We start from the raw sequence: 25,534 nt of genomic DNA on the forward strand, positions 1-25,534 counted from the left end.
GATTTGGAAGGCCCTCTCGCTTATGTCGATAGAACTGCGTGTGTTCTGGGCTGCTGTATATGCTTACACTGCAAATCAGAACATTTTCTACATACCCGTCAATGTCTACACTGAGAAACTGGACAAATATACCAAGATAGGGAACAATGTCAGAGATATAGATATGTACCATCCTAAATTTTTTCATCGACTTTAAGGTACATCATGCCCAATATTTTACTCTGTGGAGCTGTTCTATAATGTCAATTTCACACGTCTCCAGGTAAAATAATGAAAAACACCAAAAAAATGTACAGACCCCCCCGATATTATTTTTTATATGGCTTATTTTAATATGTTTCAGACACCGCTGTAGCATTACTAGTAGGATGTATCTAACAACTTTACATGTTCACATAAGGCCTGGGCTTGGGCTTTAAAAATAAGCTTCAGTCCATATTGCTGAACTAGTGTAACAGTTTGGTGCTACTCAAGTCATCAATAAACTGCTGTCATTTTTTTTTTTTTTTTTGAAGAGATTGTCCCATGCCTGGGCCCTATTTACTGTATGTTTTGTACATGTTTTTTTTTTTTTTAATCTTGTTTATAAAAGTACTTATAAAGCATCTATGCACTGCTGAAGCAAACAGGCTTAGTCAGAAGGCACTTCAGAAGCAAGCATTTAGGTCACGCAACCAAACACAAAAATGTTAATGTGATATCTAATGCACACAACACACACAAAAACATAGAAATGCTACAAGAAAGATGTTAGTAGAGAAGCATGGGAAATGAAGAACTTTGAAAGATATGGATTTCTAATTGCTTGCTTCAACGAGATAATTTAATTTAAAATGATACAATATAACTAGATACTGTTACGTTAAATTGCAAGTTAAGGCATCTATTAAGATTTAATCTACTAATATTTTCTTATTTAGAATGACATTTAGAAATCCATAAAGTTGCAAGAAGAAAAAAAAACACTCTAAAATGTAAGTTTGTGTTTCTTATATGCAAAATCACACATATGCACATTTAGTATGGAGACCTAAATCTAAAGGCTAGTATCTTGCCTGCAGGGCTGGGAAGGCTATGAGTACTGATAGCAGTAAGGGCTTTGGAAAAGCCAACACATTCCATGGAGAAGACAACTACCTGATGTGGGCTAGGGATAGAAAAATGTTTTCCTGCCAAAACAAAAAGAGAGAAATGTTCAGTGCACACGAGAAGTGGAATAAACTATGGACACTGAAATTCTTGCATTAAGTTGTTTCCCATCTTTCTGCCCAAGCCATGTTGTATTCATGGACTACATACAGTGTTGACAGCAACTACTTCTATTAGAGCATAAAACTACACCATCTACATCATGCCACTCCCATGGTCATCACTGGGAAGCAGGTGACATCCCCATATTTCCTAATTAGGTGGGTATATCCCGTGGCAGCAAGTTGGCATTTGGACTGCTGTTACAAGTAGATACGATCAAAAAGTGCCACAGCCCTAGAGCACCATCACCTGCTATACATTTAAGTGTATCTTTACTGTATTTTAAGAAACGCTTAACAGAAATTCTAAAGATCTGCCAACCAACCAGGTTTGAAATATAAATTCACCTTTCAAAATCTGTATTCTGTGAATAGAAGTTAGTCTTCTTTTTTACATCTATCCTTTCTGTCCTACCTTTCTCCAACTAAGATGAGAACATTTATTTTTGTTCTAACGTCAATGTTTATTATTAAAGGGGAATTAGACCTTCCCTTCTACCACAGCCTCCCTCTAAAAGTCTCTCTCCTCAAACCACCAGTTACTGTAGTTTTAAAATTGTCTCTGGAGAATATACAATTGATGGTAGCACAGCGATGGGGCTTCAACTCATAAATGGCTGCTAGGATAATTGCATGATGTAACAATTATAATGAAAGAAATAAGTATATCACTGTTTATATTATATTAAAAATTAATGTTAGGATAACTTTCACCCTTAACTTCTTTCCTGTAGCCTTAGATCTAGCCTCTCTGTATGTGGCTAGACAACACAGGGTACAGGACGGATCAAAGAGCAAATGTAAAAATCTACAGTGTAGGCAGTCAAGTCCTTGATACATTTAACGATCTATGGCAAGCAGTTTTATACCTACCAGTGATTCCATTTCTAATATGTGCTAAATTGGTTCATTGAACAAAAGCGTGTGTAGCCAAATTTAATCATGCAGAAAAGTTAGCAGAAGAAGTACCTGCTAGAGCACCAATATAGAAGGCTGTTAAAAGGGTAGAAAATGTTATTTTAAGAAAGCCTGGTAGGGTCCTCTCTGCCATGAGGAAATGAGAGAATCTTGCCCCAGGGGCAGCAAAACGGCTAGATCTTCTAACTAGTAAGTGCTCAAGGTTAGGTGCCTGAAGTACAGTAGTACAGGGTCTGCAGATACCTGAAGCACAATCTTGGACAGAACAAGGATAAATTATTAGTTTTTCTGTGAAGTGCAGAACAGAAAAGTAAATGGGCTAAATGTAAAGAATGTTAGCGCCTATAATATGGTTGGATGCACACAAAATATGGTATAGAAATATATTCTTGCAGTTTGTGTTTATATTTTTCTTTTTTCACATTCCCAAATATGTAGGTAATGTAAACAAGTCCTCAGGGTAAGGGAACTCGAGGAGATTCGGGGAAATTTTGTCGCCTGGCGACTAATCGCCTCTTTTTTTGGGCAACTATCTCCCCGAACTGCCTCGGCGTTTTTCCCCCATAGGCTAGAGGCAACTTTGGGTGACTATTGAAAACGCATCGCCGCGTGTGCATTAGCGCAGGTGACTTTGCATTCTAGCCTATGGGGAAAAACGCTGAGGCAGTTCGGGGAGATAGTCGCGCAAAAGACGAGGCGATTAGTCGCCAGGCGACAAAATCTCCCCGAATCTCCTCGTGTGGCCTTACCCTTAGGGTCTGGCCACACAGGCAGATTCGGGGAGATTAGTCGCCAGCTTTTTCACTTTCTTAATAGGAATCACATTCAAACCGTGTGGCTTTATATTTATTCAGGATACTCAAGTGTTCTCGCTGCGGAATTATGTATATAAAACAAAATGGACTCCTAGGACTTTCAAGGACTAAAGTAAAGTCAATGGGTCAGAGAACTGCATTCAGTTACATTATCATTTCGCCTGATGCGGCTTCGCACAGGAAAGATATTCTGATGTAAGAATGCCAGATATCTATATCACTAGATATCACCGTTTTATTAAAATATATGTATACTTATTTCAATTCCGTTTCAACACATGTAGACAAAATGAACAAAAAAGACTTTAAGGGAAAAAACCCGACAAGCAGAAGGTTTATAAAATATTTTAAACCATTTAGCATATCCCCACTAATATATGTTTGTACAAGTAATCAAGTGGTAAGGGGGAATAAATTCTCTGGTAATGTCTCAGTCATGAAGACAAAATGTTGAAATATGTATTGACATTTATTGTGGTATGCAGTTAACTGAAGACTGAAAAACCTACTGTGTTTTTTTTTTAAAGGCAAATCACTTCGAAATACAACAGATGGTGCCCATACATGGACACACATCAACTACAACCTAGATCTCTTTTGGTAAAGCTGGCAACCTATCGGCCTGTGTATGAATCCAAAAAGGGTAGTTAGTCCAACGATATCTGATCTAGACTGATTTGGATATCAATAGGGCCAGGTAAAAAAAATCTGCAAACTCAGAACCACACTTATACATGAATGCATTTCTGGTTTATGGTTCTACAATGGACCCAAATGTGATTTGACCATTTGCCAGTGTTTTGAAAAATCCAATCAATTTAATTCTGGCCACCACAGATGGCCAAAATGGGAAAAGGCCAAAGGACTGCCTAAATAAGCAGACCTTTCTTTGATTAGCAAGCATTAGTTCCACTGTCACAATCCTAGAGATATAAAGAAATAGTCACTATAGTGCAGGTATATTTAACAAATTTACTTTATGCCTGCAGGTAGAAGATAGTTTTGGTTTTTACGAAAGATACAAATACATATTGACATACCTATAACTGGTTTAACAGGCAATTGTCCCCTGCTTGGGATCCGGGCTCCACCTCCGAAGACTGCAGACCACATCTTGTTGATCAAAGGATGGGCCACAATGCAAAATAACTCATGGCTAGAATGTGTAACTAGTCCATGGATAAACAGGCTCAAATAAACTGCTGTGAGAATTTCACACAACAAAATAGTAAGCCCTGGTTGGGCCTCTTCCCCTGCAGAATTTAGCAGGCGTAGCAAGGCGCTTATTCCTATGAAATGGAAAGGTATAGATGTTAATTTGTGTTTACCTTCTTTTAAAGCAAAAGCTGCATTAGCAATAATTACATTTACAAGTCTTAAAGATATTACCCCAACCCTTAAGGTAAAAAAAAAAATGAAAGTGCACCCTACCTGGCCACTGAGTGGGGGATGTATTTGGAATCACTGCTTCATCTAAGCTTGTTGTTCTCAAAGGCTGCCTATGTATAAGTAATACACTCTGATACGCCATTCCTGTGAACGGATTTGTTTGCACAGAAGAACTGGAAAGAGAATGCCATGTGTCAACAGTTAACCACTAGAGATTATAATCTACAATTTATGTCCATTTATACTGACCCTGGTAAACAGATTTTAGACATTTCCCACACGGGGTTAAATTACTCCTTTTTTGCACCCTATGACCACTGTCGGGCATGTACACATGCCAGCACTTTAAGGCGTATGTATGTATGTATGTATGTATGTATATGTTTATTCATATAGTGCTACTTATGTACACAGCACTGTACAGTAGAACAATAAATTAATTGAACAAGCAGGGGTCATTATAATAATAAATACAAATAAATACAAAGTACAGCTGCATTTAAGATTAAAAACTAATTTTTAAAGATACAAGAGGAAGGAGATCCCTGCCCCATAGCGCTTACAACCAACTGGGGCTTAAAGGAGGTGAATTTAGACAATCTTTTAGGCAAGAACATTTTATGCTGGACAAAACACCACTGCCCTATAATGCACTGACTGCATATGAGCAAATCTAGATGTATAATGCTAAATAAACTGTATGCTATCTGCTCATGTTAAAGTTATGAAAAGCATAATAGGAGCTTTAAATAGTATATATACACAAAGATAAATCTGCTGCAATGTAAACAATCAAACTTACAAGAGATTTAGGACATAAATCCTTATCAAATTCAACATTAAAAGCACGAGATTAAGAAGCGTACACTTTTAGAAAACTCACAAGCATTTGCAGTGCTGCCATCAGGTGGCCCCATTAACTAAGAGCTTTCCTCAGGAGGGCCCAATTATTAGTCCACCACTCACCTGGACTTGTGCAGAATAGTGCTCAAAAGTCTATGGTTTCATGCTCTAATCTGCTCCAGTCAAGCCCCAATTATGCCCAGAAAACATCTGGCACCTGCAGAAAACCCACTCACTACCAACAAGCTCCTTCCTTCACAGCCAGTAAATTGTTTATCCCCATCTATTGGGCACCCCTCTGCCATAGCTCCACTGACTAGACTGACTAATACTCAAGTGTACCCCTGGATGGCAGTCATGGCAATTTGATCCCTTGGATTTTGTCTGAATCAGATTACCTGTTGGCTTGGCCTCCACAAAGACACTGATAGATACAGGCAGAAAGTGAAGCAGCCAGAGAATGCATTACGTAGATCTGTTGAGTACAAGAAAGAGAGTTACAAAATTGTTCTATACTGTAGGAAATAGGTAACCTGTGATTTAGCACCCAAGGCACGGATCTCCATGTTCCCCTTTAAAGGGGCAATATCCATTTGTGCTTAGCCTGAGCAATATAAATAGGACTTGCAACGATACTGTGCTATTAGTATCTTTTAAAGTGACAAATGATGTAGAGAAAAAAAAAAACAGCATTTTCTTTTTGTAGCCTTTCCCAGAATGCTGAACACATTTGATTCACAGTAACGCTAGCTCAGACATAATTGTTCTCCTTGCCAACATCACCTCATCATAGCATAGGCTGCTGTTGTACTGCACATTTTCCCAGATCATCTTATAGAGGTTTACACGACGGGACTGTCAGCTCATCAGTGTAAAATAAAGTGCTATGGCATGACTGTATCTGGTTGTTCATGCTCTACATGCACTGATCGCTTCCTCCATTGCTTCAGCAGGAAGTATCTCTGACAAAACCATTTCTTTTTTACATTAACTACTATTAAAGAATGAAAAACGTCATCACAGGAATGAAACTGCTTCAATCTGCTTGCCTTGATTGTTCCCTCCAGAGAATCCTATTTATTATTATTGACAGGTTATTGTTGAACATAAGTAGGATTCTGTGAAAGAAAGTGATCAAGACTAGCAGAGGAGCAGGCATATTTAGTCCTGTCACAGTGCTTCCTTTAAATACACATATAGACAAACCAAATATTTCCTTATGCACTGAAAATGCAATTATGTATTTAAAAAAAAAAAAAGTCTTAAACACACTACAGACTGATAAATTATTTCCAACTTTTTTATAATGCTACACGATTGCAATAGCAAACAATGTTTCTGTACATTTTGAGCATGAATAAGCATGCTTTTGTTTAGCATACATTTTCTTCTGTAACCGCTTCATACCTTGTGATTATGAACATCTGGATGTGGAGGAGAATCAAGATTGATTATGGCATGCAGGATGTCATGGGTTAAATTGCTGAGATGCAGCAAAGGATTAGCCACAACAGTTTTGGCACTAGCAGTGCAGGCAAACAGAAGAGGGATTGAGGTCTGTTCTGCCTGTGAGCTGGAAAGGATGGCAGTATCCTATAACAAAAGAAATCATATAAAGACAATGTCATACAGCAAGACAACAATCAATGTTCCTTCACTACTAATCATTTCAGATTGCTGGTGGAAACGAACTCACTAACAGTAAACTCTCTGTTTTACATACAGTATGCCCCATGCCCCTATGTTTTATGCTTTTCTAGTCTTTTAATAACAACAGAAATTGGTGATAACAGGAACCACAATGCGAGAAGTTGGTTAAGAATGAAATAAAGGGTTATCCTTTACTCACAATATGGCAAAACACAGACATCATTGCCTTTTGATGCTGGTAAGAAATTAAAATCATAACTATATTTAATTTTCTCTATATAAACTCACTTAGATCTACCAGGCAGCTGTTATCTTGTGTTAGAGAGCTGCTATCTGGTTACCTTCCCATTGTTATGTTATTAGGCTGCTGTGGGGAAAGGGAGGGGGTGACATCACTCCAACTTGCAGTGCATCAGTAAAGAGTGACTGAAGTTTGTAAGAGCAAAGTCACATGACTGGGGACACCTGGGAAACTGACAATATGTCTAGCCCCATGTCAGATTTCAAAATTAAATATAAAAAAAAATCTGTTTGCGGATTGCAGTGCAGAATTCTGCTGGAGCAGCACTATTAACTGAAGCATTTTGAAAAAAAAATATTCACATGACAGTATGTTTTTAAGAAGGACATCCAAATTCTTGCTAATGTTATGTGAAAACAGCTTCAACAATGATCTAGACAAGCATTGGACCAGATACTACCTCTAGCTTGAACAAGATTCATACGTGCAGGATATGAATTGGATCTAAATTAGAGTAAAACAAAAGCCTGTAGCCTGTTTTTGCCTGAAAGCTGGCAATGACTTACATGATATCCATTAAAATGCAAAGCATAAGAAGAAAACAATGACAATGCACAGAAAGTAGTCACCTACAAGTACATCTACAAATAATAAGACCGGTAGAGCTTTGGATCGATATACAGTATACAAGCATGTAATGATCCTTCTCATGAAAACACCTACCTGCTGGGACTCTTGTAGAAGCAATATCAGTTCCATACGTACAGAAGCCAATCCCCCACCATGAGAGCCATGTAAGACACAAAAACTTAAAAACATTCTTAGCAGGGACTGAAACTTCAGAAGCCACTGTCGTCGCTGACAATTCTCTCTTTGGTGCTTTGTAGCGCTCTGATCCAGAGAATTCTCTGAACTGTCTTCACGGGAAAGTTCAGCAGCTGCCCCTGAAGTAAACTCCTCTAAATTACCATTGTAATCACATATCTGTTGCAGAGCAACAACTGTCCTTTCAAGCCAGCTGTACAACTGGTATCTCAGCTTCCCACCATCCACTTCATAGCCTGTGGACAAAGTACGCAGTTCTCCAGTAAGAATCTTTAGGCATGCTCTAAATTTTAATTGTGCAGCTAAAACATCATCAGAAGGACAAAGTATATCATTTTCGTCAATGCTTAAGGACTCGGAGTAGCTTGTGCCAGTTGTCCCGGGCTTTGTACTCTCTGTGCTTTGTGTGGATTTAACGTCTTTCATTGACAAGCCAGATTCCTCATCTTCTGTGTCACTGTCCCACTTTAAGTCCAGAGGTTCATCTTCAACATCCATTGATGGCTGGCTCCAGTCAAATAAAAGAGAAGAGTTCCCTTGCTTATCGGATGACATGTCAAAAGATGACAATGATCCATTGACCAAAGAGTTTGTCCAATCAATGGAACTGGTTCCAGCTTCTTTTATCTCTGACAATGGTGTTGTAACCTTGCTTGCATCTGCTAAACTTGATGTACGAAGTAATGGTTTCGATTTCTTTACTACCTTGGGCATTTTGGATAATACTTCCAAGGCAAGCATCGGGCAGCCAGCTTTTAAATGAGCATGGGCAGTTGTAAAAAACAATCTTCTCTCCCCTAAATTAATTTTGTCAGCTAAGCCATTTTCCACAGTAATCCGCATTTTGGTAGAGGAGGATTCGGAGGAGCCAAAATGTCTTCTTAATAGCATGGGATGAGTCCGTAGGAAATTGTAGAAATTGAAAACCGATGGATCACAACTAGATGACAGGCTACATGCTTCATCTAAAGTGAAGAGACAAATATTTCACTCAAACGAACAAGATTTAAATGAAACCAGCAATACTGCATTAACTGAACAAGATCCTCTCTTAGCAATGCAACTACTACTCTACTCCTCTAAAAAAATGTTTTATAATGCAAATGCACTAATAGTGTAGTAGAAGAGTGCACATCTGGATAGCTGTTCACTTGGTTAGTTATATACTAGAACAGATTCAGTCATTGGCAAATACATCTACATGTTAAATAATCAGTATCTTACTCAAAATCCTGACTTTATCTAGTCTTGTGTAACAAATCTAACTCGCTACTCATACAGGATCTAATGTGGGATCTAGTTTTGCATAATTTGTAGAACCATGCCTTAAAGCTACAAGTGTAAATAAGAAATAAAAATAGATTTTTTTTAATACATGAATATTGATTTATGATAATTTTAAAAACTGTTTTATCTTAGAGAAAAGGCAAAGCAGTCAACATTGAAAAATGTTTGTTTTAATGAAATATTGGATGAAATATTGCCTGCGTTTTGAAGCATTATTGAGAACAGGTTTTCTGCCTAAGAGATCACATACCCATAAATTAAATTTGATAAATTAATCAAATAATTCACATTTCAAAAAATAGTTTCCTTTTTCTCCGTAATATGAAGACAGTGCCTTGTAGTTTATCCCAATTAATGGAATTGTTCAGTATAAAAATATATAGTGGGAAAATAAATAGGCTGTGCAAAATAAAAAAAAATGTTATATATGTATATAGGCAAAAATTTAATGTATAAAGGCTGGAGCGACTGGATGTCCAACATAACAGAACACTACTTCCTGCTTTGCAGCTCTCTTACTACCAGTCTTGCTACCAGTCAGTAACCAATCAGTGACTTGAAGGGACTGAATCTGAGCTGAATGCTGAGGATCAATTGCACTGAACACAGTGGCGGAACTACCGGGGGAGCAGGGGGTGGCAGCCCGCGCGCCACTTAAATGCGGGCCGTACGGAGGGGGACGGGGCCGGCTGCGCGTCACGCACCAGGGCCCGCCCCCTCTAGTTACGGTACTGACTGAACAGTTATGTCCCATGTGGCCCCCCTTCAAGTCGCTAACTCAGAGTTAGAGAGCTGCAAAGCAGGAAGTTGTATTCTGGCTATTATGTTAGACATCCACTCATCAGGCTATCATGTTAGACATCACCTGACGAAGGGGCCAGCCCCCGAAATGTTGTGTATTTCAAATTGACACAATAAACACGTAGGGGTTTTTCCCCTTTGAAATTGCTATCGAGTGCCAGTGCTTCGTTTGGGAGACATCCACTCACTCCAGCCTTTATACATAACATTTTTGGCTAACTCCGTTTTTATTTTACACTGAACTGTACCTTTAAGACATAATTAATCCTTATTAATGTCAAAACAAATCCAAATTACAGAAAGCCCCCTTATCCAGAAAACCTCAGGTCCAAAGCATTCTGCATAACAGGTGCCATACCTATACTAACAAACCAGAACAAAAAACATATTAAAGTCTAATATACCTTCTAAGCATTTTTCAATTTACTGACTGTAAAATAAGATTGGATGAACCACTGTAGGTATCCCTTGCATTGTGCAGAGAAGGCTTTGCTTTTTACATGTTCTGTAAATTTATATTTGAAATCCACATTCTAGATTTTTCTTACCTTCTTCATCTCTCACTAGCTGTTTTAGCAAGGTTTCCAGTGCTTGACTATAATCCTCCAAGATCCAGTAGGCCATACTTCGTATGAACGGATCAGGATGCACGTTTGAAACAATGGGTTCTTTGCTATGGGGCTCCATCCCTAAAACTCTCCTTTTTAGAACAGATTTATATGTTGACGTTTTTTCGAATTCAGTCTCATAAAGCCTGGATATCACTAGCGCTAACTGGATATCATGCAGTTTTTCAAGGCACACCTGCAGATGAATAATTGAAATAAATGATATGCTTCATGCACTTTTACGTACAAAATTGTATTCAGATATATTGTCATTTAGCAGCAATTGTGATTTTTTTTTCATTATGTTAGGCCAATAACCTAGAGATTTCAACGGTAGTTTTGTGAAGGCGTGTTCCTCCCAGAGTAAAAAAAACTCCCTTTATATGTTCCTTTTCAAAGTTAGTTACACACCTCAACAGCATCTTTTAAGGAGCCAGCTAAAAGGAAAAAAGCAGCAGAATGTTCAAAACGCTGTTTGCCGAGCAGTGAGAAAGCATTTTTCAGAGCAGCTTTCCTCCACCTCTCTTCATTAAAATTGTTTCCAAAAAACTGGGTCATCTTTGCCTCTTTCTGGGATCTGCAATACAGAGATAAAACACACCACATGTCAGAGAAAAACACTACTTTGCTATGTGCTTAAAGTAGTAATTTCAATAATAAGAGAGTATTTTCGAAAATAAAACAGCTGTAGGGAAATAAATGGAATCATAAAATAAAAGGTGTTAAAATTGCAACAGATCTAGTCACCTATAGCTATCAGCAGGCAGCATTCACAGGTTCCATGTTTGAAAGCAAAATTGACCATGTTGTGACTAATTATGTGTCTGGTCAACCTAATTGGGCAATGATAGCACTTACAGTTATTTCAAGCTTATTAGAGATGATGAGAGATACCAAACGTATGTGAAAGCATAGCAATTAACCTATACTAAACACAACTCCGCTGGAGCAGGTATGGGATCCGTTATCTAGAAACCTTTTATCCAGAAAGATCCCAATTACAGAAAGGCTGACTTCCACAGAGCTCATTTTATCCAAATAATTAACATTTTTAAAAATGATTTCCTTTTTCTCTGTAATAATAAAACAGTACCTTGGACTTGACTCAAACTAAGATATAACTAATCCTTATTAGGATGACAATCCAAATTACGGACAGATCTGTTTTTTTGGAAAACCCCAGGCCCAGAGCATTCTGGTTAACAGGTCCCATACCTGTATCAAAACCTTTAAAAATCTGAATATTAATCTGTGACCTTTTCCCACTGAATTTCTCCCTGAATTCTGGCAGTGCTTTAAGTACAGGAATGGGATCAGTTATCGGGAAACCCGTTATCCAGAAAGCTCCAAATTAGGGTAAGGCCGTGTCCCATAGACTTCATTTTATCCATATAATCCACATTTTTAAAAATGATTTCCCTTTTCTCTGTAATTAATTAAACAGTACTTTATCCAAACTAAGATATAATTAATCCTCATTGGAAGATCCGTTATTCAGAAAACCCCAATTCCTGATCATTCTGGATAACAGGCCCCCTACCTGTAATACTGTAAAAAAAAAAAAAAAAAAAAATCTGTCAGCTGAGGAAGTAGTGCAAAATATGTTTTGTTTCACAATCCCTTAACTGTCTTGTATGCGCTATTAAATCTGTGTATCTAACTATTTACTGAGGACAATTTGTTACAGCTTGTGTGGGTTCAAGACAAAGATATGTGCAACTAAAAGCAGTGGAAGGGAAATAAAAATACAGAATAAAGGTTACCAGCAAAGGGGAAGAGGATATATTACATAAGCAAATCTCTTACCTGTATAACCCCCATATTACAGCTTTCTTCTTCATTGCAAGATAGTATATGGCTGCATCTAAGGGGTCATTATTTCTCTGAAAAGCTGCTTTGGCTACCTGTTAAAGCAAGAGAAATAGTAAAAGACTTGGCAATAGAAAGTCTAACTCAGATAACATTTAATAAAGATGAGATGCTGTAGTATTTTGTTTTTTCATCTCAAATCACACAGCAAAATGCTTGCAACCACAAAGGGATTCAGTAGTCCAGTTTCAATATCAATCAATCATAATGGAGCACTAAAGTAATGATAAGTAGCTCATTACAGGCAACTAAGCACACCTTTTCAATACACTTGCGCAAGTTATGGGTGTTCCTAAGCCACCATCCCACTCCCATCGCTCTCAGTTCTGCCCAGGTAGGGTCTCCTTTTTGCATGGCAGGAAGTGTGCCCAGCAATTCTTCCTCTGCCACAGAATGAAAGGCCCAGGCAAAGTGACTTGTGGACAAGCCTACAAAGAATGCAATTAAAAGTTAATAAAAGACACATGGCCTAAATCATAAAATATCACAAAATCTAATAAGGCTTTAAAAACTCAAGTGTAATGGCACATACCGCACATCAAGTGCTTTGAAAGTGACTAATGAATACTTGTCAAAGAGAGAAAGACTTTTGCACAGAAAGACTAAACCCATTAATGAATTCAAACACACATGCTATAAAATAATTACCCCCTTCCTGGATTCGCAGGTGTCACGTCGTATGCAACGGAAATAAGGTAATTCAATTGTCGCATCGTGTAGCAGCATTGATGCGACGCGACTGATGACGCTGCGTCTGCATCCGACAGTCGTGTCACATCAACATTGCGACACGATCCGACACTGCCATTACTTACCTTGTTTCTGTCGCATCCGACGTGACGACTTCGATTTTGTAATACTATTAGAATAACACGTAGTGGATTTGTTTATAATGCTAACGAACTCCTGCTGCACAAATATGGCAGCCCCCTCATAGACAAACACGGAGAATCAGAAGCATCAGGCAAATTCTTTATGACAAAATTATAAATAGCATTCATAAGATAATGTCATGATGGATATAAAAAAAAAAGGTTATTTTCTCGTGTCAGCATCTCAAACACTTTGGGTAAAAAAAACACCCCTTTTGTAAGTCAATATTTAAGAGAACCACCTGCTTTCTGTCTTTTGGGGGGTTCTGCCAACTTTGCACATTTGGATCCTGCAATTCTTGCCTATTCTTAAAGACCTATCAGGCTGAATGGGGACTGCTCAACAGCAATTTTCAGGAATTTGCTTTGGTTGTTGGCTACTAAGCATGCTCAGTTCTTTTCAGCTCAGATAAGAAAACACGCCCTCCAGTATAGCAGCCAATGAAGAGATGGTATTGGTGGTTCTCATAGAAACTCTGCTTTAGGGGTCTGCTCCAATTTTTTCTCCTAACCTCCTCTCCTGAGCTCAGCTTCATCATAACAGTATGTGAAGCAGGACCTTTTATCATGTGCACATGGTCTGTTTGCAGATGTAAATGTCACTGATGCTATGTCAGAGGGAAAATGGCCATTAGATGAAAGCTGCTATTTCTCCACCACTTTATGGAATATTTTGTGTAGAACAGTGTCATAAAATCCCAATTAAATTGCTTTAATTACCACACTGTAGTGATATAAAATGCAGAAAAGGGCACAAACAGTTATGCACTGCACTGTATAACTTAACAAGCCAATTGAATGAACCTGATGTGTCTTAGTCTATGTTTTTACTAAATTGATTAGTAATCTTGACCCTGCATTTGTAAATGTATAACCTGCAAGCTTTCCAAACCACACTAAAACGTAAAATTCATATTCCTCACAAAAACACATGGCTGCATACAAAACATAATTATTGAAGAAGGTTGATCCTTGAACACTTCCCTCAGGACTGGCTGTCCTTCATAAATCTGCTATCTCCTATACAAGGATTAAAACAGAATCAATTTCAAGATGACTAATTATATTACAGGTACTCAGGGGACTTTGTGTTCTGTAATGCTATTTTGTGTTTTGACTTCTTCCCCTTTAATATCGATGTTATACGCATCAATGTTACCTTGGTGAGAAAGCTGAGCCCTATATGCAGGAGGAACAGATGTAGTGAGAAATGTATGAAGTCGAACAGCCAGATAAAACTTCAACCCACATTCGTCAAGGGTCTCCCCACCTTTGGAAGAGCAAAATAATAAAATAAATAAATAAAAATACAGTTTTGCATTATTACCGAGTACCAACTTTTAATATGATCTCTAGAAAAAACTGTTTTTGGCGTATTTATACATTTTGCTACATTTACTTTTTGTTAGAATCACTTGTTATGGCTATTTGGGTGAGCAAATGGTGCAATAGCTGATCATTCTATTCAAAGTATGATTGGCTGGATAAACAACTTTCATGTAAGCCACTCTTCGAAAAGCTCATTTTATTCAACATAAAAATCTAAAGTTATATTTACAGCTAGACAAGTGGTGGGATAAGAAAGAAAACTGCAATAATAGAAAATTGGTGAGTTAGAAACAAAACTGTAACTTTTACCTTGACTGCGGTCTCTACTTTCTCCAATATCAGTACTTGTTGTAGAAATGGTATCTGCAAGAGCCATTAGGGACATCTGTTCCATGCGAGTCAGGCCTGGAAGACTGGAGTGAAGTAAATGTCTTGAGAGGACCTGAGAATGTTCTGGACCAAAATAAGTGTGACTATACTGGGAAAGGTCAATAACTTGTGGCTTTGTAGTTTCATCCTCAGAATCCATTGCTGTCAAATCATCAGAGCCCAGAGTGGGAACTTGAAAAAGTTCATCATAATTTTCATCGTTAGCATTACCGTTGCTGCTTTTGTTAGAGTTGTTATGGTTGCTGGACTTCTCAACCGTGGATGTAAATGTTGACTCCTCATCTGCCGCAAGGAGTGCATACAGGGGCAGTGGCGGAATAGAATCTATTTCTGTATAGTCTACATTATCTGGTTTGCTAAATGTTTTAGGATCTCGAGAAGTGCTTCCACTAGCACTTATTGAAAGAGAACGTAATCTGCGTTCATAACTAGGTTCATTGTCATTAATAGCTACCACTTCTCCAGCAATACATTTTACGAGATGTGATAGAATAGCCTTTGCTCTACGCACTTTACCTAGATCCATCAGCTCTAAAAGCTGCAAAGGATGATACTGAGGTAATGTTGGGAACAAAGCATGAGCGGCTTCAAAAAGGCCGGAATCTTCCATTTCTATGGGAAGGTCAAATGCAGTTCTCTTTCCCATAAGCTTCTGTGCTAAACTTGTCATTGACCTAGTCATAGATTTCTTTGGAGGGTTAAGACCAGATGCAACAGACTGGCTTTGCTTGACTAAGTTTGTAATAGATGGAGTGCTGCCATTATAAGAGTCTGTGCTCGCGGCATCCTGCTTTGAGAAAGGCTGCCACTGGGAGTAGACATGCATTTCACAGTCCATTCCAACAACAAGAATTCCATCACGTACCCAGGACAAAGAAACAGGCAGCGGAAGCGATCCTTCCACAGAAGACACCAGGTCCACGCATCTCAAAAGTACAAATCTTGGATGAGCTGGGTTTTTTGCAGTTTGCCAGAGTTGTAAGGCAAAATCTTCTTTAAAAGGTTGTTCTTGTGCCTTTTTTGCAACCTGGCCATACATTAGAAGTTTTGAACCTATACCTATAGTTAATATATGAGACCCGTCCTCCCTTGACATCCAGTCTAAGTGGACCAAATGCTTTGTGTTTGGATGGAGCTGCTTGTTAGAAGACAAAAAAACGTCAAGCTTATTGTAAGCTACAAGATTATTATCGATACTAATGCCAGATCCAACCATTGTACTTAGCTCATCCAGATGAATCGTTTGTTCTAGTATCCAGCATGAACCTCCAGTAGATTCACATTCAAAAATACTTACATGCATTAAAAATTCTTGTGACGAGTTGCTACTTTTACTTGGGGTTTGCTTGAATGCTACAGCTAGACAATTTGTATGGGCACAGCTGACTTCAATAGGTCTCCCTGGTACACTCACTGCACCATTCTGGAGGCCACCTTCAACAAGCAAAGGCCATTCTTCCCATATATAATTAATACTGGTTTCCATGTCACTTGGTGACAGGGGCAAATCCGAATCCACTCTGCAGCGCCAGAACCTCACTTTGCTATCAGAGCAAGATGTTGCTAGTAAGTAAGGAGCATGACATACTGGATAAATTGAAGAAGAACTCAAATGACCTAAAAAGGGAGAACAATGATAAAGAATCTTAAAAAAAAAAACAAAAAAAAAACATCAGTCCAATAAAAGAGCACATTGAAATATTTTAGGGCTGTCAAATATCAAATCTCCTGAAAGTCATATGTATCACACACACATATATTAAGTGTATTCAGTAAGGGGCCTCACTTGATAGGAAGCCATGATAGTCACTGACACAGTCTTTCCCTACCCCAAGGCTGGATTTATTTATCCCTCCGCTCCATGTTCAAGTGGCAGATTCTATAATTTGCAGTCCATCTAATCTCCAGAGAAACTGTGTTGCACAGACTATAGTAAGCAGAGGGACTTTTAATCCTGGAATTCATAATTTTATCATGGAATAAGGTAAGAGAAGGATTCTGTTAGGCTGGGGGGTGAGGACTGTGTGAGTCAGAGGCAGACTATCATGCTATTTTATTTGCATATAAACACAATCATTTACCTGCTGATGGTTTAACACTGATTATTTCTACTCCATCTGGTAAGTCTAATTCTTCGCTATAAACAATTTCAGATGAAAGGGTCATCTTGCTTGTACTCTGAAGGTTTGCTTTGCAGGTCTGATATCTTTGTGTGTGAGGTGATTGGACTCTTTCTCCAGAAGCAGAACTGAATGAATCATCTATTGCCTGAGCATTTCCAGAAGAGTCGGAATCCGATTTATCTTCTGTAAATATTAAAAATGTGGACAAAAACCATAGAGCTGAAATTAAACAAGCTATTAGCATCTCTTTATTTAAATAATTTCCCTTTTTAGTTTATGGAGACCAAAACCACAATCCACATTTTACAAGTCATAGAAGCTAATGCTACAGGGCCGATTATTTATTACATGCTGATTCTAGTATCACAAACCATTTACATGGCCTAGCCCATTGTGATATTCAAAAAATAACAATTTTATTTGATTGTCAAACATTTAGTTTGCTTTATTCTTTGTTGTGGAATTGTGTGGTATTACCCCGCCTAGATTAAAAGTGCTCCCTAAATCCATCAGAAAGAAGGTTACTGCCACTTTCATAGGCCATCCTAACAAGTTCAACCCAAGAGCAAACTATTGAAAAAAAGTTTCTAACAACCTGAGAACATTTCATCACGGGACCTACCAGGTAGCCCTCATCACTGTTATATTATTTTAAAGATTACATATATACAGCTGATAAAAGAGGTAAAGAGGGCCCTTCACAAAAGACCTTACAATCTACCTTATGTCAAGGTGCATGTGTCTAACACACGAAAAGTCGATTTTAACACAGGCCGTGCTTATTTTGCTCATCATGAATACAGGATAATTCCACCCTCTATAAAACGCCTCACTTTTTGGGAGAAGCAAATCTGTTCCAATTGGGTTGCAAACATTAATGGAGTACTTGTGCATCAACAGAATTGTCAAAATAACTATATTTTGTTGTTTATGAACATAATTGTTTCATTCATTGATGTTATATATTATTAATGTTCCAATCCACGTTTAAAAAAATATTAACATAAAAATATATAAAGCCTGTGCAGGATACGAACAGTAAGCAATAACAAAAGGGGAAGCATACCTATAGACACTGGCACAGATTTAAGGTGCAGTTTCCACATTTGCAGATTTGATCGTCTTTCTGGGGTCGACTCAATTACTACCAGGTAGAATTTTTCAGAGTATCCATTTTGTGAGTTTTCTAATAAAATAAAAAACCATATTGCATATTCATTTGAATACAAACACAAATGTTTAGAATTAGGGTTCTGTATTTTTGTTTACATTGTTTTTACTGTACATGTTTACCAATTCAACATAGACAATTGCACCACATGTAAATAAATAACTTTGTAGAAAAGCAGCAATTGAGTCGCACCCCTGGAAGCTGCCCAGATGGGCATCGGGGGTACACTTGTAGTGTTTTATTCTATATTTTCAATGGTTCTGTTTTTCCATTTTCCAGTAAGTTAAGCTAACCAAATAGTAGCCCATGGCGTACTTCAGTGGAACACTTTTTAGCCAATTGCTGAGGTTACATCATATTAAACAAGCATATTTCCATAGCTGGCAGGTAACCAATGTCCCACTGAAAGTTCTAAGCTCAGCATCAAGGAACTGTACAGGGATTTGAGCAGTGGCAAGAAATCCAATCTACTCTCACAGTTTCTGGAGCAGCTACCTAGTTTGCTGGCATGCCCAATTGTTTGGAATAGCTTCAGCCAAGGCTTACCTAATAGCAATGTAAACATGGCTAAATAGCATCAAATCTGAGACAATATGAAGTAGGGGAAGAAAAGAACACAAATAAGAAAAATTATAGAAGATAGTAGAAGATAAAGTAGAGCTGCAGAAATAAGGAAGAGGTCATGAGATAAAGAAAATAGGAAAAGTGCAAAATACATGGTGAATTAGGGTAGAAAGAAAAAAAACCATAGGACTGGACATGGGACAGGGAACAAGTCAAAACAGTGGGTGGAAGCAGAAGACAGAAAATGGACAGAAGACAGTTAAAGTGATACTGACACTTAAAAATAATTCTTCAAAATATTAATGTACATTAAAACTTACCTATTGTGGTGTTTATGCAAATGGCCTGTAGATGTCACTGTGCTCATACTTATACTACCTGGTAGCTTAAAAGTGAAAGCTTACTGTTGTGTAATGCCTGCCTGACTCTGCTAATAGTAGGAGCTTTCTTAGGTCTTCCTTCATGGTATTCTAAGTTTATTCCCAACTATGCTTCAGTTGTGGAGCTACTTAGAGCATTACTACGTGGAACTTTAAGTCTGGTGTGGTCAGAGTCTGCTCAAAATAGCTTTGAAATAGTGAAACAGCTAATTGTAAACAGTCCAGCGCTAGCTTTATTTGATCCTGCACTACCCACTATGGTTACTGCAGATGCTTCAGACTATGGCGTTGGTGCAGTTCTCACACAGATCCATGCTGATCAAAGGGCAGCTTCCTCATAGAGGAACAAGGGGGATCAGATGGGTAATGTAAAAGCATCTGCAAATACTTTTATGGCAAAATTATAGATAGCATTCAAACACAATGTTATGATGAAAAAAAGTTTAATTTCTGGTGTCAGTATCTCTTTAAGGAGGGAAGGGGGGAAGAAGAAGCAGAACACTTAAGGAGCATATCACTAGGTGGCTACTGTGCCTGTGGGTGTGAGCAGTATAGCAGCATGCCAATATTTGTATAATGTTCATTATTATAAAGAATAATTCACAAATTGTAGTGACAAAAATTATTATTCATTAACCAGAATGCTAATAAATCCCAGTAGTTTATGTATATAATCAGTGATCAGTTTATCAAATATCTCAACTCCGCAGCAAGACTGCTCACAATTCAACTACTTATAATAGTCATATTTACCATCATGAAAATGTAAAATTATATACACGCATATAAATGGGTGCGTAGGTCAAATCTTTCAATACAACATAGCAAATGGATCCGCACTCCTTGTTTATCGTGAGGAAATAGATGTGCTTTATTCACAACGTGCATTTCCAACGTTTCGACCCATACTGGGGCCTTTTTCAAGGATCCTTGAAATGTTTTCTGCTGCACACCACTTACTTGTTTAGTAGGGTGCATTCAATTCCCTGACCGCCTCCAAGTCAAAAACCAACCATTTTACCAAAAACCAACTCATTTTATGCAAAGTTAGTGACACTACATTCACTATTTATTAATACAGAGCTGTTCTGATTATTACCGTCATGGGCTAATTATACCACACCTATAAGTTTGAGAGTTGCGTTATATTAGTCAAGTTGCAACTGACCTGTTGACTCCTTGCTGGAGATTTCTTCTAGATAGTAAGATAGATGTGTTATTACTACTGTAATTAACAATCATTTATAAAAGGATCAACATAATATGAAGTTTTATTTACCAGAATCTGTAGTAAAGCCACTGTTTCCAAAAGCGACGTTTTTCTTATTATTTCCTAAAATATAATCCTCTTGAAAGACATGAAGCAGCTGAGTTTTTCTGCCATGCTGATCAAAATAAATGTAATTAGTAAAACTCATAGAGAACACTTGCCTGAAGAGAAAATTAGTGTCAGGCTAAGCAAGAATACTTACTAGGCCAGTAATTGCATCTAATTCTATGATGCATCCTGGTCTAGCAGTTGATTGTTGACTAATGATGTTGAACACTTCTCCAACGTATTTCTGTAAAATTAAGAAAACAATATAAAATGTATGTTTAATAAACAGAATTGAAGCTGAAATCATATTTTGAGTTACATTTCTAATACTAAGCTTTTACTGTTTTTGCAAAAATAAATATAAAAACAAATTCTATCTGGGATTGACAAATATTAACTACTACTGTCGCTCTGTTATAAAGACTAGGCAGAATTCTGCAGCATTTTCAATCACAGGACAAATGAATCAGACAGGATCCTGGGACAGAGACAGAATGTATATAAAGATTTTCATTCATCCAAGTATATATACGGTATCTAGTAGCGATAAGTCTAAAGCAACTGGACTTTGAGTATTCTTGGAAAATGTTTCACCACTCATTAGAGCGGCTTCTTCAGTTCATTTTAAAACGAAGAAGCTCAGATGATGGTGAAATGATTTCAGGAATACTCAAAGTCCAGTTGCTTTAGACTAATCGCTAGATAATGTATTCCAGGGTACTAATACTAGAATAAGCTGCTCCATTGGAGTGCATAGGCTTACAACACAATTCAACTATGGCTCTCCTTAACTTACAAAACCCTTACAACGATTAAATTAACATATAAGGCCGAAGGTTATCCTCTGATAATTAACAAAGTAGGGGACATCTGGACTAAATCCAGGAGCAACATATCAGATATTACTGATCCCAATTATGACGCTACTTTTTAAACCTCACCATCTGCCATACCTCTTTAAATCAAGTAGCTTTGTATATACATATAGAACTGTTGGTTCTTTTAACATCACTATTATACGTCCCTTAACCGAGAGGCCCAGGTGGGTGCGGATAGAGGGGAGAAAAGGATTGTTATCTTTTCAAATGTATTATAAAGCATAGCAAACTTAGAGGCAGCATACCACTCTTAATGTCCGGCAGAAGCAGGGCACATTAGTTCAGTCTCTCAGAAAAAGAGTGCCAACTTGTTATTATTTATGTAACTTTTCTCTAAAGTAAATTACCTATCTGTCTATCTTCCCTGCACTAAAACAAGTAGTACAATAGAAGTCACAATGTGACAGCAAATGACAAAGCGAAAAAAGCAACAACAACAAAAAAACAAAACAAAAAAAAAAACAAAATGGTAAGAGAATGAAGGATAACTGTGTGAAAGGAGAGAGACTTATCAAAATGGAAAAACAATAAAAAGAATAAATACAAGAAAGGAGCAATAAGAGCTGTTGAGATCTGAAAATAAAAAGAAAGGGGATGTAGGAAACAAATGAAAAACCTTAATAAAAGGTTATACAAAATGAGAAAGGGAAAATTAGAATCACAAGTACTTTGAAAAAAAAAAATCATATTTGTAAATGTAACATTTCAGTTCTGTTATACAGCCTTCTCCATGGACAGGTATGGGACCTGTTATTCAGGATGCTTGGGACTTGGGAGTTTTCCGGATAAGGGATCTTTCTGTAATTTGGACCCCCATACTTTGTCTACTAAAAAATCATTTAAATATAAAATAAACCCAATAGGATTATTATGACACCAATAAGGATTAATTATATTTTAGCTGGGATTAAGAACAAGGTACTGTTTTAATTTTATTAAGATTTTTAATTTTATTAAGAAAAAAGAAATCAATAGGGCCCCAAATTTAAAAGTGTCCTCAAAATTGATCAAACTCCTGATTTACCCCAACCAGGCCTCTACCTTACACCAAAATACACCACAACCTCTACTCAACCTCTACTCTGTGACAAGGCATACCCATTTCAGACACATATGGATACTGCTGTATATGGTTTCCTAGTAGCGGTGTGAGGATCAATTCCCGGCTCTAACCCTACCCCTCCCAACCCGCACCTGGCCCACCGTTCCCCCTCTATTTATTGACCCGCACTTGCTCAGCCCCACAGTGACATCATGGAAGGGGCGGGCACGAGTCAATAAATTTAGGGGCAAGAAGCCAGCAGTGCTAGGTTGCAAGTAGGGAGAGCAGGAGAAGAGCTCATCCCAGACCCTCGACCTAAAGATTTTGGGCAGGAGCCGGCCCGAACCTGCCTGACCCATCCTGCGGGTTTCGGGCCGGCTTGCACATCACTATGTCTTAGATAATTCTCCATTAGTAAAGACGCCATAATTAAAAAAAAACAAAAATAAAAAACTTACAGAAATATCTGGGTTGGACAGTTCACACAAAAGTTTTTTAGCATCGATCACAGCTTGATACAGCCTTAAGTTCTGTCCATCGCTCGCAACAAAACAAGCACTTGGAGAATTGCAATATGCACCTAAAAAATAGATCTGGGGTTATAAACTCACAGACAATGGACAGAGGAAAAGAAAACTAAATCTCAACACCAGCCTTACCTAAACAATGACTAGGTATGAGTGTTGGCAACCAGGCCACATTGGAAAAAGCAGAAATATGAAGAGAGTTAAGGCGAGCTAGTTCAGAAACTCCACCAGAAAAAGACAAAGGCCCAACAGGGTCCACCCTCCAGAGGATGAGTTCACTGTACACTTCACTGGAATCTTGGCAAGTTTCTGGTGTGGTGTTATGATCACTTAGAGAACAGCCTTCTTCTGAGCAGTTGGATGACTGGTTTTGCTCCGGTGATTGCAAGGAATTGTGATGAGAGGTTGTGAGCAGTAGTGGCAACACAGAATGACAAGCTAGATCATTGAGATGAAAACGATGTCCGCAGTAACGAGATTTGTGAGAAATGCTGAGAACAGTCGAAAAAGCAGATTCCTCAGCAAAGCTGACTTGCCATTGGTTCAGGGACCCATCAGCATGTTTTGATATCATCAAAACATTTGGCGTGAAAATGCTTAGTTTCAAATTGTTAGAGGATTTACTTTGGCCTGAAGAAATTAGCATAGATGTAGAACGTGCCATGCCTGAGGGTTTCTGTTTGCCCTGCAGGATGGCCAGGTCTACATTTTTTGTGCTGGCGTACATCACAATACTTCTGCACAGCGAGTTTGCATCTCCAGTAGGGAATGCTACAGGAATTCTACAAGAAAAAGACACCTGCAAAAAAAAAAATATATATTAAAATATCAATATAATTATAAATGGTTTATTGTGTCTGAAGGCAACCTATGTTGAGAACATAGTTACCTGTACTTGACGAAACATTCCAGGTTGATATTCATCCAACCAATCAACATGCCAGACAAGCAAAGAACCATCCACAGGATGGATACTGAAAAGCATATCTGCGTTCTTATTCCATTCGGAAAGCAGAATTTCGATTTCATGATCAATAACAGATGAGGGTAATTGTATCAATGGTGAATTCAAAGCTGTTTTGTCGCTATTTGCTTCTCTTTTGTCACTGGAGAATTTTTCACCAGCTCCAAATTCATCTGTCTCTGAAACAGATGCAAGAGAACCAATATTAAATTAAAATTAATAAAGAGATTATTTATAAAAATGACTGAAGCTATTAGTATGTCAAAATAAATAAAGTTACTTTCTAACCTAAATTCTGAATGATCCAGTGCCAATATCTAGAATTTTGCTGTAATCTTAGTTGTTTTCCCTGGAGTGTATGCCTATTGTAAGCACATTTTATAAAACAAGTTTGTAGCTAGATGGCACTCTATATTTAAAATGTAAAAGCTGAAGGGCTTACACCAAAAAATAATGTCCTGTCGGCATTTACATGTAACATTGTATCAATGAATTTAAGACATTGTGTAAACTATTTTATGCCAAAGAGGAGTTCAATCCACAATATATGTAGGATTTTTCCAAGACTTTTTCCAAAACAAAATGAATGCAAAATATATACAATATAATGTTTTCACTGAGGTGCAAAGTAATAGCTGTCATTTAAAGACTTGCCTTCATCGGAGTTCTCCTCAGCAAGGTTGGTTTCATCAGTGCTGATTTCTGATGATTGCTGCTCTAAGTTTTTTCTGAGCTGCTGAAGAAAGACTTCCATTGACAAAGAAAAATGCAGCTCCTTATTATTTAGCCAGTGTACGACAAAAGGTCCACTTTTCTCTTCCGTCTCATTAAGACTCATAGAAGTGATGGAAGGCAGGAGAGGGATGTCTGAAAAGTGTAAACAAGGTGAACAGAACATATTAAGTAACATTGCATAGACTAGACCAGTGATTGTCATTAAAAAAAAAAAAACTACACAGCCACCAAAGTTTGCAGCACACATCTAGGGGGTTATTTATTAAGGGTCAAGTTGTGTTTTCCACGACAATTCAAGTTTTTCAGTTGAAGATTTTGAAACCAGCTCTTAGCATATTTGATTCCCTTATAGGTGGCAACTACAGCTTTAGTAAACCCTACTAATTTATATTTTAGAAACTGTATAAGCATATGTAGCATACTTTACTAGATTTATTATACCCGACCCTGGAAATAGCTTGAATCTGAAAATACACCAAGTAAAACCTGTCAAGGTCATGTGAGAGTCAATGGCAGAGGTCCCTTGAACCATTTGAAGATGTTAATAGCCTGCACGATGTTCAAGTTTTTGTTTGAGGGGTTTGCCTGAAAACTTTCCTTCAGAAAACTCAAGTTAAATTTGAAAGAATTGGTTAAAAATAATTTTTTTTTTAAAATTCAGAATGTCAGTTGCACCAAAACTTTACTTTCTAGTTCCCAGTTGAACCCAGGGAGAATATACTCCACAGAACCAGTGACTGCCCTA

At 37.7% G+C, this 25,534-nt stretch overlaps 1 protein-coding gene across 5 annotated transcripts in view; it reads right to left on the reverse strand.

Moving 5' to 3' along the window:
• The window catches only part of dmxl1.L (Dmx-like 1 L homeolog), an 86,507-nt gene that overhangs the window by 26,116 nt on the left and 34,857 nt on the right, over positions 1–25,534 (reverse strand). The window contains exons 10-30 of one of the 5 annotated variants that reach the window (XM_041568300.1): positions 24,709–24,921; positions 23,980–24,233; positions 23,223–23,889; positions 23,022–23,143; positions 20,798–20,887; positions 20,605–20,710; positions 20,494–20,517; positions 18,277–18,396; positions 17,169–17,393; positions 15,007–16,704; positions 14,528–14,638; positions 12,755–12,924; positions 12,434–12,531; positions 11,039–11,204; positions 10,568–10,823; positions 7,830–8,896; positions 6,623–6,808; positions 5,614–5,690; positions 4,415–4,545; positions 4,024–4,272; positions 1,056–1,169 (exon numbers count right to left, since the gene is read on the reverse strand). In XM_041568300.1, coding sequence (XP_041424234.1) covers positions 1,056–1,169; positions 4,024–4,272; positions 4,415–4,545; positions 5,614–5,690; positions 6,623–6,808; positions 7,830–8,896; positions 10,568–10,823; positions 11,039–11,204; positions 12,434–12,531; positions 12,755–12,924; positions 14,528–14,638; positions 15,007–16,704; positions 17,169–17,393; positions 18,277–18,396; positions 20,494–20,517; positions 20,605–20,710; positions 20,798–20,887; positions 23,022–23,143; positions 23,223–23,889; positions 23,980–24,233; positions 24,709–24,921 — 6,144 coding nt within the window. Of the gene's footprint in view, positions 1–1,055; positions 1,170–4,023; positions 4,273–4,414; positions 4,546–5,613; positions 5,691–6,622; positions 6,809–7,829; positions 8,897–10,567; positions 10,824–11,038; positions 11,205–12,433; positions 12,532–12,754; positions 12,925–14,527; positions 14,639–15,006; positions 16,705–17,168; positions 17,394–18,276; positions 18,397–20,493; positions 20,521–20,604; positions 20,711–20,797; positions 20,888–23,021; positions 23,144–23,222; positions 23,890–23,979; positions 24,234–24,708; positions 24,922–25,534 lie in introns of all 5 variants that reach the window. The other 4 variants (XM_041568297.1, XM_041568303.1, XM_018264253.2 and 1 more) reach the window with 4 other exon arrangements.

This window comes from Xenopus laevis, chromosome 1L, assembly GCF_017654675.1.
Source record: "Xenopus laevis strain J_2021 chromosome 1L, Xenopus_laevis_v10.1, whole genome shotgun sequence".
NCBI lineage: Eukaryota > Metazoa > Chordata > Amphibia > Anura > Pipidae > Xenopus > Xenopus laevis.